The sequence below is a fragment of the Solanum tuberosum genome, unplaced genomic scaffold (assembly GCF_000226075.1).
Source record: "Solanum tuberosum cultivar DM 1-3 516 R44 unplaced genomic scaffold, SolTub_3.0 scf00083, whole genome shotgun sequence".
NCBI lineage: Eukaryota > Viridiplantae > Streptophyta > Magnoliopsida > Solanales > Solanaceae > Solanum > Solanum tuberosum.
The window spans coordinates 705665-721583 of record NW_006239015.1 but is presented as its reverse complement, the minus strand read 5'-3'; the positions used below and the strand labels follow the sequence as shown (position 1 = coordinate 721583).

At 34.0% G+C, this 15919-nt stretch overlaps 1 protein-coding gene across 1 annotated transcript; it reads left to right on the top strand.

The window, feature by feature from the left end:
• Positions 1-4788: 4788 nt before the first annotated feature.
• LOC102601373 (RNA polymerase II C-terminal domain phosphatase-like 1) lies at positions 4789-15380 on the top strand. The gene is made up of 17 exons (XM_006347007.2): positions 4789-5517; positions 6994-7470; positions 7733-7943; positions 8027-8184; positions 8274-8344; positions 8497-8602; positions 8748-8831; positions 9044-9628; positions 9733-9793; positions 10649-10779; positions 10879-10932; positions 11196-11292; positions 12386-12606; positions 12704-12790; positions 14036-14101; positions 14192-14265; positions 14616-15380. The coding sequence occupies exons 1-17, from the start codon at positions 5254-5256 to the stop codon at positions 14728-14730; spliced, it is 2862 nt and encodes a 953-aa protein (XP_006347069.1). The 5' UTR covers positions 4789-5253; the 3' UTR covers positions 14731-15380.
• The last annotated feature ends 539 nt before the right edge of the window (positions 15381-15919 follow it).

Sequence of the window (15919 nt, the reverse complement as noted above, 5' to 3'; positions counted from 1 at the left end):
GCGTGAGAGAGAGAGAAATAGACTTTCTTTATTTGCTAATTAAAATAGATGCGTTAATTTTCATGTAGGGGAATTTACGTAAAGGTCCAAGAATAAGAAAGATCTGATCCGTTCAATTTGAATTTTGGACGGTGAGATTTTGTGAATGTATGTTTGGGGATCTGATGAGCGAGGGTAGTAAAGTAATTGTACATAGACTTGGACCACCTACCCGGTGGGGACCGTTAGATTTTTACTCACAACTCTATTTGCCGTTAAATTCCGTTGGCTCATTGATAAAATTTGAAAGCCCACAAAAGTAGCCGAACAAAGCCCAATTAGCTGAAAAAGGCCAAACAAGCCATCACTCTTCATTTCTTTGTTGTTGTTATTGTTACTCCTTCTGTTTCAAAAAGAGTGATCTGGTTTGACTTGACACAGAGTTTTAGAAAATAAATAAGACTTTTGAATCTTGTGATCCTAAATTAAAGTTATGTCAAATGTACTAAATTGCCCTTCAATTTTGTGGATTTAAGCATGTCATGTGGAAAGCTGAAATTAAAATGTTACCAAAAAGGGAAAGAGGTAGTTTTTTTTAAACAGACTAAAAAGGAAAGGAGGTCATTCTTTTTTAAACAAATGAAGTATTATTTTTTTCATATGATGACTATACTCGTATTAGAAATTAACTAATTTAAATTTGAATCGCGTAGTGGCGTAGGAACTCATTTGGAAGGTAATATTCTCTATAAAGGATTTTTTCATATCAAATTCTTGAACTCGAAACCTCTGATTAAGAGAGAAGCAGTCTCATGCATTGTACCACATTGCTTGATCAAACAAGCCATTGTTTTTCATTTCTTTCTCATGATATAAAATATGTCACGCTTAAAATATGTGTAAAGAAAAATATTGAACGTCAAATGAGCGAGTTGAATAATATTTGAGTTTCTTAAAATTAATTGAGTCTATAAATAAGTTGGACTAAGATTGGCTCAAATGTTTCTTGAGCACAAATGGGTCTGACTGATAATTGGGCTGGATCATAATACGTCTCAATTGATAATTCACTATTAACCTATGAATTTTAAGTAAGCATCTTAATGAATTTTGAAAGATATCATTTTGACAAATTTGAATACTAATATACATGATAAAATATTCAATTTTATCTTTCTCTATTGGAAATAATTTAAAATTACACTATTGTGGGTTGTTGATATTTTTATTATTGACACATCATCTTGTATTAATTTTAAACTTTCAACTTGATATTGACACAACTCAATTATATTCATATAAAAAATAATTTATCGTGTGACATAGATACCGTGTTTCTTTATATGTTATATAAATAAAATCTAGGCGGTGATTATTTTTTTTATAGTTAAACATTTTTAAGATTAATTTCTAAAATAATATTATGGGGTTTTAAAAAGAGATAATTTTAGGTTTAGCAAACATACAAATCATTTTTGTATGTTATAGTTATAGTTTGCATAATTGCGCTTCATAGCAAACTTTAATTAGATTTGTATAAATCGTTGGCAGGCCTCTCGTTTGTATAAAAGCGCAGCGATTGTATATGCATATCGGTTAGATAATTGTATATATGTAACTATTATGTATATGTATCAATGATTGTGTTTGTATATATGCATAAAAATTGAATTTGTATACAATTGAATTGAAATAAAACATTTGTATATCAAATCTCTCTCTCGCTTTATACAATACAAATTATACATTGTAATTTGTATAGTCTGCGTTTGTATAAAGCGAGAAAGGGAGAAAGGCAAAAGAGAACTGGGCAGGTGAAGATCTGTATTTGTATAATTATTAGTGTATAGGATATATATGTATTTGTATATACAGTTTTCTCTCACTTTATACAAACGCAATTTATACATTTGTATTTGTATAAAATGAGAGAGGCGAGAGAGAGTGGAGAGCAAATTCTGGGAGAGAGGCGAACGAAAAAATATGTATATATACAATTTTCTCTCGCTTTATACAAACACAAACGCAAAGGCAAAAGAGAACTGGGCAGGTGAAGATCTGTATTTGTATAATTATTAGTGTATAGGATATATATGTATTTGTATATACAGTTTTCTCTCACTTTATACAAACGCAATTTATACATTTGTATTTGTATAAAATGAGAGAGGCGAGAGAGAGTGGAGAGCAAATTCTGGGAGAGAGGCGAACGAAAAAATATGTATATATACAATTTTCTCTCGCTTTATGCAAACACAAACATAATTTATACATTTGCGTTTGTATAAAGTGAAAGAGGCGAGAGAGAGACTGGCGAGCGAGAAATCTGAGGAGAGAGGCGAGTGGCAAAGTGTTTGTACGAATTAGAATTAAATGAAACTATGATTATAATATTTAATTTTAATTAATAATTTGCTATTTTATATAATTTAAAATCCTCACAAAATCAATTTTATTGAGTGCTAATACCATAGGTTCAAGTGGTGGAAGATGGTTCATAGTAAATAATTATTTTCTAATATCATGTCTCAAACTCAATTTTTTAATACGACTTCTCTCCCTGACTTTAATGTTTAGTTTTATGTAAGACAAAAAAATTATGGTAAACTCGTAAAATATAAAATTTTATAAATTTGAATTTCTCGCAATAGGCTATTAGTGAGACACTAAGACTACTTTATTATTACATATATGCATTTATTGTTGAAATTAACTTTATTAAGTGAATTATTTTTTGTGACTTTACACAAGATTACTATTTCAGCCATCAACTAAGCATTAATACTAATAGTAAATAATTAAGAAATTCATCAAAATACTATTAATTTTATTAATCCTATTAAAAATAATAATTTGTACTCGTAAATGAATAAATACCTTATTTTTTTTATTTATAATCAAATATTTTAAAATTAATTCTTTTAGAAAATAATGGAGATTTGCCAAATTTTGCCGATATCAACATTAGTGATTATTAATGGTAGTGTTAGTAAATTAAACCCCTAGATATTTCTCTTTCTTTCGATGGTGAAATATGATTTTTGATCGAAAATTTATATCTAATATTAAATTGTCAATTTCGCTTTTTCAGTATGACCTATTATCCTAATTTATGATTTTATATTGACCAAAATTTCTAATGGAACATTTATAAGTTAATAACATAATAAGTTAATAGTGAGACTAACTTTACTTTCTACATGATTCTTGAAATGAAATTAACTCAAATTAATGAATTTTTCTCGTGATTTTAATTTTCAATCAAACATTATTGTCAAAATTTAATAATATAAAAATACTATTAAATTTATTAGTAATATTATTTTTGAGGCATTGAAAATGACCTCTTCTCAAGTATAGATATATTTTTTTTAAATGTGAACGATGTTTTATTTTATTATTTTTCAATCAATAATCTTTAAAACTAAGTTAAAAAAAAAAACCAAAAGTTTGAGAAATCTTGACTATTTCATCATATTATTGAGTGTTAATACTAACATTAATCGGTCAAATTGATTAAAAATATCATAATTTACTTTCTTGGAATGATGGAAAATTGTTTTTTTTTTTAATTGAAAATCGATATCAAATGTCGGCTTTTCGACATAAATTTTTTAAGATGACTTTTTCTCTTGACTATTCTAATTTATATCTTCATATCAAACAATTTTTTTTATGGTAAATTTGCTAGATATAATCTCACGGAGATTTTGATGTCGCAATAAATACGTATTGAATCTACGATATGCATATAATGATGAAATGAACTCAAATAAGTATTTTTTTTAATGACTTTATCTCAACAATAAATTATCTAGTGAAGCTTTATAAGTAGAATCTACGAAGGGTAGATCATAAGCATATCGTATCACTATTTCATAAAATAAAAAAATTATTTTCAACGATCTCATCAAAAACTAAACAAATGCCTAAATATAAATTATCAGACCTAACCCAATCGAAAGACCCTCGAAATAACGACTTTACATAATATTACTATTTTAACTATCAACTAAACACTATTGTCAAATATTTATTATTTAATAATTACATCAAATACTGTCAAATTTACTAACATTATTTTTGATGGAAAAAAAAGCTAATATTACTCATAATTCAATGATTTCATCAAAAACTAAACAACACACCTAAATGTAAATTATCAAACCCAACCCAATCGAAAGAACCTCGGAATAACAACTTTACATAATATTACTATTTTAACTATCAACTAAACACTATTGCCAAATGTTTAATATTTAATAATTACATCAAATACTGTCAAATTTATTAACATTATTTTGATGAAAAGGAAAACTAATATTACTCATAAAGCACTGAAATTGACTTCTTCCCAAGTACATATGTAAAAAGAAAACCTTTATTTTATTATTTTTTAGAACTAGGTTTAGGTACAGTGTACTTTTTATTTTAATTACTTTCCTTTCACATTACCTACGTGACGTAACCGAAGCACTCATTAAATTTAGGTTATTTTTATTTATTATTCGTATAGTTCATGTGACATATTTCAATTTTACTAGAGACAAACAATTTAAGTTTGATCGAGAATTTATTAATAAAATTTACATATTTATAAATCACTTAAAATAAAATATTATAAATCATAATAATTGATAATTTAAAATATTTAAAAGATATATGAAAAATTTACGGAGAGAAGATAAACCTGTTTAAATTGAAAAAGCATTGGTTAAAATAACAGAGAATCTTTATTTAAATATTTTCCGCCGAAATTAACAACGAATTTATAATTTCTTCCTATATATTAATATCATCATCAACAAGCATCTCGATGTGTAATAAGAGATAGAGAGAGAAGGAGATAGAGAGAGAAAGTACAAAATTGACCTTCCACTCTGTGGATCTAGGGTTTCACAATACACAGTTGAGCCACCGCATCGTCATCTACACCGCCGTACTACAACTACTATCTGAAAAATCATCTAAACCCTACTTTTAATCTTCTCTTAATCATCATCTTCTATAAAGAAACCCTAAAATTTTCATTCTTTTTTGGGTATTTTTTTGGGTAAATCTGAATGAAATTTGATAAACGATGACGTTTGATTGGTTGATTTGATAAAGATTTGATAAGATCTGACTTTTTTTTTTTCTGTTTCGATTGGATTTTAAGCATAATTTCTAGATCGATCTATATTGACGATGAGAAACTGAAAGGGAAAAGGATAGAAATTGTTTTTTTTTTTGAATTTTTTGTGATTACAGAGAAAAAACGCAAAAAAAGGAAAAATGTTTAAATCGACGGTGGTGTTGTATGAAGGAGAAAGATTGGTGGGAGAAGTTGAAATATACTGTGAGAAGGGTGTGTTATGGGGGGAGAAAGTAATAAGGATATCTCACTATTCGCCGTCAAGTGAGAGATGTCCACCACTGGCAGTGCTACACACAGTTACTACTGGATTAAGCTTCAAATTGGAACCTACAAAATCAAAGCCGCTGACCCAAGACTCGCCGCTCACTCTTTTGCATTCCACATGTCTCAGAGATAACAAGGTATACCCCAAATTGCTGAATTGACAGTAACAAACTTGAACTTGAGATAATTAAAAGAAATTAAGATAAAACTAATCGAATCATTTCCAAGACTGGCTAATTATGAAGAAAAAAACCTAGTTTATGAAAACAAGTAATTAATATCCAGATGAAACATAACTTGAATTTTAAGAATCAAATTCTTGATTCTACATACTAAAAAAACAATTAAAACCCTAATTATTTTTAAGAACTGGACTCTGGATAAAATGGATGATGACCAAATAATATGAAGCAGATGCTCTTTGGCTTGTACCATTTTGTATTATTTTTTTTTGAAAATTTTGGACTTTAGACTAATACTATTCCTGGAAGTTAACAGAACTCTTTGCAGATTTGCTTAAAATTTGCGACCTACATATATGGCAACTCTATGAACTTGGTGACTTTAATGCTAAATGGATTACTTACTTTTCTGTAAACGGGATACTGCAAGATTGAGCCTTTTGCTGTCTACTGCAGTGTGAAGATGAGAAAGGGATGGACTGATGGATAGGGTTTTATTGCAGGGTTTTGTTGAAGGATAAGTTGCTCGGACTCTTCACTTTAGGTGCCGCACACGTGTTGACACGACATGGGTGTGGTATCCGTACCCTAACTGGTCATCTATTTTGGTACTTAGACCATATTCGACGAAGGAATCCCGGATAGATTTAATGATTTATGTAATCTAAACAAAAGTTAAGGTGAATTTGAAGAAAATGAAATACCTTGTATATAGAAATTTCCTTTTAGCTCTTTCCGGGATTTCCCTCTTATCAATATTTTCTCCTCAAGCTTCCCACATAATATATCCTAATTTGGGTTTTATAACTCTACTTTTAGATATGTGAATTATTTTTAGTCGAACCCCCGCATCCGTATCCATACCTAGATCTCTATCCTCGAATCTTAAAATTTAGATCATGATGAATTGGACCTCTAGATCCGCACCGGAGTCCGAGTAACTTAGTTTTAAGTAGCAATCTGTCCTTGTATTTCTTGTCAAGCTGAGGTTTCTTTTAAGAACTACTGAATCTAATGTAGATTACTTCTATTCCTGCATTTATTTTGTACATATCAGTCTTGGATTCTTGCTTCAGGGGTCTATACTCGAAAGAGGACTCGAAGAGTATTTGAAGCTCTTTTACAATTGATAGCTTTCTGATATGATGAACATAAAAAGTCTATTTTGTTTATTTCTTTTAATGTAGAAGGTCTACTGTAATTGTTCCTATACATAAATAAAAAGGTCTATTCAAATTGTTGCAAATAGACAAACATTCTGAAAGCTTTTCACAAATACATCTTCCGCAAATGTACCATTTGTAGCTTAGATTTTTTGAGAGGTCTTTCCTTTGATATGTGGTATTTATTTGGGCTCTTTCTCATTGTCTCCCTTTCAAATATCAATTGCTCGCTTATCAAAGTTATTACCGCGTATTTTTTTTTATGCAGACTGCGGTGATGTCACTTGGAAGAGAGGAACTTCATTTAGTCGCCATGCAGTCTAAGAATATTGGCGGACAGTGTCCTTGCTTTTGGGGATTTAAGGTTGCATCAGGGCTCTATGATTCTTGTCTAACAATGCTAAACCTCAGGTGTCTTGGCATTGTATTTGATCTTGATGAGACACTCATAGTTGCCAACACAATGCGTTCATTTGAGGATAGAATAGAGGCCTTGCAGCGGAAAATAAATTCAGAGTCAGATCCGCAACGTGCCTCTGTTATGCTGGCTGAGGTCAAGCGTTATCAGGAGGATAAAATTATTTTAAAGCAATATGCCGAAAATGATCAGGTTGTTGACAATGGAAAGGTGATCAAATCTCAGTCTGAGGTTTTCCCCGCATTGTCTGATAATCACCAACCTATTGTCAGACCCCTGATTAGGTTGCAAGATAGAAACATTATTCTTACTCGTATTAATCCAATGGTATGTGTACTTTGTACTCTATCGTCTATACCATGTTATCCCTGTTTTGTTAATCTTGTCATCTATGGTCCACTGATGACTAGTTGACTGCCAGATGAGGAATGCAAGTCATTTGTAGTCTTACGTTTACTGTTGAAAGGGGTTCAGTGATGGGACTATCCATTTCTTTCTCCCCTTTCTCTTTTGCATTAAACTGTTTTATGGTCTGAAGCTTTATCTTCCTTTTTTTTGGGGGATGCATCACATATTCTTTCCGTGGCAGATCCGTGATACTAGTGTTCTTGTGAGATTGAGACCTGCTTGGGAGGATCTCCGAAGCTATCTGACTGCAAGGGGTCGGAAGCGCTTTGAAGTTTATGTGTGCACAATGGCTGAAAGAGATTATGCTTTAGAAATGTGGCGCCTTCTTGATCCAGATTCAAACTTGATTAACTCACAAGAACTCTTGGATCGTATTGTCTGTGTCAAGTCTGGCAAGTTTCTAAATTACCAAACTTTCGCTAGTGCCATTGTTCTTTTTCTCTCTAATCACTGACTTTACATGATTATGTTGTAGGCTTGAGGAAATCTTTGTTCAATGTATTCCAAGATGGAAATTGTCATCCTAAGATGGCATTGGTGATTGATGATCGCTTGAAAGTGTGGGATGATAAGGATCAACCCCGAGTGCACGTTGTTCCTGCATTTGCTCCATATTTTGCCCCTCAAGCTGAAGTATGTACTGCATTCTCTTAGTGTTTCTGTGAGATGTTGATCTATATTATATGTTAACATTCTGAAGTACTTGAATAATTTTACTGTAGGGCAACAATTCTGTTCCTGTCCTTTGTGTTGCCAGAAATGTAGCCTGCAATGTTAGAGGTGGTTTTTTCAAGTAAGATTTTAGGAGATTACCTGGTGCCAACAATTTTTATTGTCCAACTTATTTTATCTGATTTTATTTAGATTTGGTTGTCTCTTGGGGTTAGTTTCTTTTATCTGATTGTAGCTAAATTAGTTTTACTTACTTGGTCTGACTTTGTGCAGAGATTTTGATGAAGGCCTATTACAGCGAATATCTGAAGTTGCATATGAAGATGATATTAAACAAGTTCCTTCTGCTCCCGATGTTAGCAACTATTTGATTTCGGAGGTTAGTGAGAATGATATCTAAAAGTTTCCATTTCTCTTGACAGATCTTAGTTTTTATGATTATCTACAATATGGATGATAAAATTTTGCACCAATTAACAAATAATTATGAATATTTATGAGAGAATATATTATTTGCTGGTCAGGATGATCCTTCAGCTGTAAACGGGAATAAAGATTCACTTGGATTTGATGGAATGGCTGATAGTGAGGTTGAAAGGAGACTGAAGGTACAATAATGTTATATTTGAATCTTGTACTTAGTTTGGGTATGTGTATCCACACTTTTCATGAGGTTCAGAAGTGCTGGATGTGGTTATTCTGCTCTCTCTTGATAATTCATTCCTCTGTACATTGTAATTTTTTCTTCTAGCATGTAGTGGAACTCGTCTTCTTTGTGACAAATACTGTAGCGTAATATTTAGTTATCTCGGCCTTTCAGGAAGCAATGTTGGCTTCAACAAGTGTTCCTTCTCAAATGACAAATTTGGATCCAAGACTTGTACCAGCTCTCCAGTACCCTGTCCCACCTGTTATTTCACAACCAAGCATTCAAAGCCCAGTGGTGCCTTTTCCTACTCAACATCTCCCTCAAGTGACTTCTGTACTTAAATCATCAGTGACTCAAATAAGTCCTCAGGATACAAGCTTGCAAAGTTCTCCTGCTAGGGAAGAGGGTGAGGTACCAGAATCTGAATTAGATCCTGATACAAGGAGGAGATTACTTATATTGCAGCATGGTCAAGACACGAGAGATCAAGTATCAAGTGAACCTAAGTTCCCTATGGGGACTCCATTACAAGTATCTGTGCCACCACGGGTGCAGCCACATGGTTGGTTTCCGGCTGAGGAAGAGATGAGCCCTAGGCAACTTAATCGACCCTTACCTCCCAAGGAATTTCCTTTAAATCCAGAGTCTATGCATATTAACAAACATCGGCCTCCACATCCACCTTTTCTTCCCAAAATGGAGACTTCTATGCCATCTGATAGAGTTCTTTTTGAGAACCAGAGGCTGCCAAAAGAGGTGAGTTATCTATTTGTGAATGCCAACAGCTTTGAAAATTCATTTATCACGAGTAACTTATGACCAAACTGTTTTTTTTGGTTTGTTTCCATTTTGCTTTCCAGGTAATCCCTCGGGATGACAGGATGAGATTTTCCCAATCACAACCTAGCTTTCGTCCACCAGGTATGGTCATGAACCATGCTTGTGAACTGTTATGTAAAAGCTTAAGCATTTTGACTCTTTAACTTAAGACAGTTTCTGATTGGTATATATGTTGACCAAGACTGTTTCTTAGTTTTCACTTTTCCTTTAAGTTGCTTTCTGAAAGTTTGTGAAGTACTTGAAATTTTGCAGTAATAGATGCTATAATTTATAATTCTTGTCAGAACTCAGAAGTGGGAACTGCTGAAAATAGGACAAATAGGTGGCTACCCTACAATATTACAATTTTTCTGGAGTATGGACCTCTTTTAACACCCAGAGAAACAAAACTAAGCAGTATGGGCTCATATTGAGTGCTTTGGTTGAGCCTCAGCCCCCTCCCAAATTTCTTCTTTTATTATGAAAGCAAATGTGATTTGGTTTTAGGAGTGCATTTTTGCATGCATCTTTTTGCTTAGGTTTATACAACCACCACACCTTGTCCAAGCCTTGATGGACAAAGTTACTTGGTACCTGTGATGGTGGGAGTTAGCAGGTACTCCGTGGAATTAGTCATGATGTGCACAAGCTGGCCCTGATGGGGTTAGTTACATGAATCCTCACAGACGATGTTTAGGTTTATCAGGCTTGAAATTCTACATGTCCATGAATAGGTGATGAAGATAATATCTCAGTGTTGATCTATATAAGAGTGTCTTTTTAATGTGTACAAGCTAAATAACTACACTTTATTTTCTTATAAAACAAACACATGACACTTGAAAAAAGAAGCAGATAACAGGTCTGTTATGCAACTATGTGATGTCACTGGACGAAAAATATGAGACAAGCTAAATCTCTATTCAGAAATGGTGTTAAATAGTTCTAGTTTCACAGGTGAGGAAGTTCCCTTGGGTCGGTCATCTTCCAGCAATAGGGTTCTTGACCTTGAACCTGGACATTATGATCCATATCTAGAAACACCTGCTGGAGCTTTACAAGATATTGCATTCAAGTGTGGAGCAAAGGTAGTGCTTCCCCTATGTCCAGTCATCAGGCAGCACTAATGTAAAGTTTCCTCCCTTCTATTTGTGAGGTCTCTGAATGCTTATGGCAAATACATGCAGGTCGAATTCAGATCAAGTTTTCTTTCGAGTCCAGAGCTGCAGTTCTCCTTGGAGGTATGCCGAGTACATATATCCTAATTCTACTATTCCAATGAGCTTTATGTCTCACCTTTTCTTAATGAAGAATGTACCACAATCTGCAAGTCTTATGGACCTTGTTTCTGTCTTGCCTGTGAGCTCTGTCAAGCCATGTTTTAGTAGCATGAATGTCAACACTTCTTTTGTATTGTTGGACAAGCTTCCTATCTGATTTTCTGCAATCTTTTTTACTGAGGTCTATCCATCTTATTGAATCATAGTTTGTATTGCTTGTATAGGTGTTGTTTGCAGGAGAAAAAGTTGGAGAAGGAACTGGCCGGACGAGAAGGGAAGCGCAACGACGTGCTGCTGAGGAATCTCTTATGTATCTGGCCGGTAAGTTTGTTGTGTTGTGTCATAATTCACAGTAGGAAATGATCTGACTTTTCAAAGGTTGGCTTTACTGTGATTAGATTCCATCACCTTGTATTAGCTAACCTATATGCACTTCCACGGTTATAGAGTGTTCTTTGAGCAAACCTGGTGATAGAGTGAAGTTCTGAACTGATGTTGTTGGCACTTGGAGTTGTGAGTATCCCTGTGCAGTCTTTAAGAGGATTTTATGCTGAATTTGAGTTAAGTGGATTTTATTCCACTTAACTGTGACATCTTTCAGTGGTGAATTTGTTTCATCTATTGGGAAAATTATTTAAACTTTGAGAGCAAGTTTGAAAAACTCTTAGGAGTAATTAGAGTCAAGTTAAAAGGCTTTCATGCTTCTGTGAAGTTCAACTTTTCCTGCTACTTAGTTCTACGTTGGGTTGTCTGTATCAAAAAAAAGAAAAAGAAGTTGTTTGTTGCCTTGTTGGGTTGTTACTCCAATTTATGTACTGTTATCCATCTCCCCCTCCTAACCAAAATAATAATAATAATAGAAAAAGGAGGTTTTGCAGTATTTGCATAGATGATGCTTTTTTCTTCTTTCAAGGAGTCATCCTTCTAGTTGTGTGCATAATGCTTCAGTAGAATATTGTAAAAATAATGTGTGGAGTTTTTGTTGACCAGTCCCTTTCCTGGAAAAGGGTTCAGAAAGAGGAGAACATTTCTTTTTTGGGCAGAATAGTTGGTGATCACGTTACTTCACTTTGGACTCTTGAGACATTTTAATGGTGATGTTAATTGTTTAATCCTTGTGTTAAGGAACTCGTTAGAGAGATCACAGGTATCTAATTGTGGCCTAATTAGGTATTGATATAACTTAGCCACGAGATACTGTGGTTGGAGAGGATGGGGGGATAAATAGTTATGATTGCTCTTGCTGAATAAGCACTACACAAGTCTTATATAGTGTGCTTGGTGGCAAATCAGAGGAATAGTTTCTTATTAGCAAACCATATGCAATATCCATGAATTTTAGATGTTCATCGGGTCAAATGTTATGTTTCCAAATAAGTTTGATGATTTTGACATTTTCATGTTGCTTCCACAGACAAATACTTGTCATGTATCAAACCTGATTCCAGTTCCACACAGGGTGATGGATTTAGGTTTCCAAATGCAAGTGATAATGGGTTTGTTGACAACATGAGTCCTTTTGGGTATCAAGATCGTGTCTCACATTCTTTTGCATCAGAGCCTCCCAGAGTGTTGGATCCAAGGCTTGAGGTTTTTAAGAAGTCAGTGGGTTCAGTTGGCGCCCTAAGAGAACTAGTAAGATTTTATAAGCTTGCTATGTTAGTGTACCTTATTTACCTCAGTTTTCTTTTGATGTCTTGGGATGTGCCATTTATTATTTTGATTCTTTCAGTGCGCAATTGAAGGACTTGGTTTGGCATTCCAAACTCAGCCTCAACTTTCAGCTAATCCGGGCCAGAAAAGTGAAATATACGCCCAGGTTGCCCATTTACTTCCCTTTCTTCTTTGCTATTGCTGATTAATCGAAACATGCTTAGCTTAGCTGCAGTGTTAGGAACTCTTATCATCTTTTCTGACTGATGGCTTAGAGGCGATATACCATTTATTATTTTGAAATAATTGCAACCTTTTGCTTCATTCGCGGGATGGATCTAGGTCATCTTTTATCCTTTGCATTTAGTTCTCTCTCTCTAATAATCACTAAAGAAAAGATTTTATTAATCTTGAACAGCACTAAGATAAATCTTGAATATGTGTAACAAAAGTTTAAGAGATAGTCTCCCATTAGCATGTTTTCTGTATTTTTTTCAAATATTCCAATATGCTAGTAACATACACTATTGAACTTTAATTTGCTGATGGCTTCTGTTCTGTTCTACAAAATCTGCTTTCCTTCCTTTCCATGTTGTCCAGAGAATACAAACATGTATTGTTTTTCTATATCCTCTTTCTCTTCTTACTCTGGGCCCCCCAACCTCTGCCTCCTCTTTTTTTTCTTCTTCTCTTCTGTATATTGAAGGCCATCATTTTGGTTGGGAGGGGAGTTAGGCCCTGACCCCTTCCTTAGAAGTCAGACCCCCTTATCTCCAGCATCCAAATAGCTTCTTGGTCGGTCTTTGACATTGTCCATTTAACCTTGAAAACATTTCTGAAACTGTGTCTGTGTCACACTTGAATTTGACTGTTTTTCCTCTATTTCCCTCTCTCGTAGATAGCATCTGTTGATGATGAATAGCCCCTTTTTCTGCAGCTTGTCCTGTGTCAAGCAAACATCCATACTCTGCGAGCTTAAAAAAACACTCTACCTTGTGCTGTACCACTTATCCAATATTTCTCCATTGCCAACTGTTCTGGTACATTCTCTAGTGTCAATGCTCTGTAGCAGGATTGTACCGTAAATTCACCTTTCTTGTCCTGCAACAAGAGAAGAACTTTGCATTCAGTTCTTTCTCTTGATAGGTTAAAAACATTTAATGTTTAATCTGATATTGAAGTTTCTGGAAAGCATTCTTTGCTAAACATCAAGTTCGATATTAGAAATTCATATAATGGTGGATGGTTGGTGGAGATTTGGTTTATAGTTTTGTTTGCAAAGTAGTGATTCTCATAGTTTCAAGAAACAAGTATGCACTTAAGATGGCTGAGTTATCATGTCTATTGAGTAACTATCTCCTGCCTTGCTGACATTCTGCGTACTTTTGTCTATTTGGTAATCACGTTGCAGGTGGAAATTGATGGCCAAGTATTTGGCAAAGGAATTGGTTCAACGTGGGATGATGCTAAAACACAGGTGCTTACTTTTAGAGCTTACGTTTTAAATTCCTATCTTATCCCTTTTCTCTATGATTTAAAATTTTGGGCTGCACATTTGTTTCTCTAGGCTGCTGAAAGGGCTCTTGTTGCTCTGAAGTCTGAGCTGGCTCAATTTTCTCAGAAGCGCCAGGGTTCTCCAAGGCAAGTGATTTCAGGCATTTCACTTTTGAAACTAGAGTAATGTAGTTTCCTCTATTTGGAAGGCAATTTTTTCCTCAGGCCACCTAGTAAACCTTGTGAATATGTGTGTGGGTTTGGGGTGGGGGTGGGGGGGGTATGCAGATTCTGATTTGTCTTTTTGCTGCCATCTGTTCCTAATTTATATTTTTTTTTACCTCCTTCGCATCTTGTTATTCAAGGGTAAGCGGGTATTGGATTTCTGGTGAAGCCATTCTCCTTATTTTAGAGTTGTGTTCTCCATGGCTTTGTTGAGGCAAACCAGTATTAACTTCAGATTGTTTACATGCATTTATTGTTGCTCTTTCATCCAGATCATTGCAGCAGGGATTTTCTAATAAAAGATTGAAACCTGAATATTCTCGGGGTGTGCAGCAGAGAGTACCACTGTCTGGTAGATTCCCGAAGAATACTTCCGCTATGCCATGAACTATGTATAAAGATTCTTGACCTCTGCTTGTACATCAACCCCATAGAAATTTTAACATGCATGGGAACATCTGCCGCTGTGATTTGTGAAGCCAATTGGGATCTTTACTATGAATCGCTGTCCTGCTGTTTCAGCTAAACTATATCCAGTATGCACGCTCACAATAGAAGCACGTGTCTGGATTGATAGATCAAAATTGAATCACCTTTTGGGAGCCAGGCAGTTCAAATTTGTAAACTGTGGATGTCTTGCTATTTTCCGTGTGATTTTGGGACTTAAGAGACTCAAAAAGCCACTTAGAGCCTGGAATGAGTTCACATCTTCATTCAAGATGGGCACCAAAAGCCGCATACTTCCGGGAGTTCTTCAGGCATTGAATACACTTTGGCCATGTCCAATGTGTTTTCTGGAGTACACTTCAATTTTGACGATTTCATGGTTAATTTAGGATATGATTTGAGACCTTTCGCTTTTGTGTTTTCTCTCGCATTTTTTAGATACCAAATAGGACGAGTGGAAAATTTTGTTAAGCTGTAATTAGCTTATTGTAGTCTATTTTTCCATTGTTTTTTGTATTCCCAGGGGGTACGATTTACTGTCCAAATGTAACCTTCTGCAATTGATTAATGCAATTTTTAGTTTTCAGCAATTGATCGTCTCTTTTTTATTTTCCAACACACATCATCTTCACCCTCGCTCAATATTTTTACTTGCATATCGAGTAGGTCATAAAAAGTGAGCAACTCCATCTTCAATTCCTAGGCTGTGGATTTGAGTCATCGAGTTCAATTTTCGTGATCTCCTTTCTTGGACCAAATATAATTTTTAAAAAAATATTATGAAATTAAATGACAGTTGGAGTGGTCTCTTTGTATTTGTTTTTAATTTTCACAATATTCAAATGTAAGCATATTTGACTCATCGATTTTACTCACTCTTTTAATATATTCTTAAAAATTTCATGATACTGCACAAATGAGTGTTTCATAGTTGCTTGATCGTCAATTAGAATGAATTAAAGATGTTGGCAATGGATTAATTAAAATGTCAACGTTTCATTTTTATTGAAAGGTGGATGAAAAAGGAAATAAAACTAACCACATATTTAAAAAGGTAAATACCTTATACTAGCAAATGTAAAAAAAGAATCGTCATAGTAAAGATAAAACTAGGTAAATTTTTCATAAT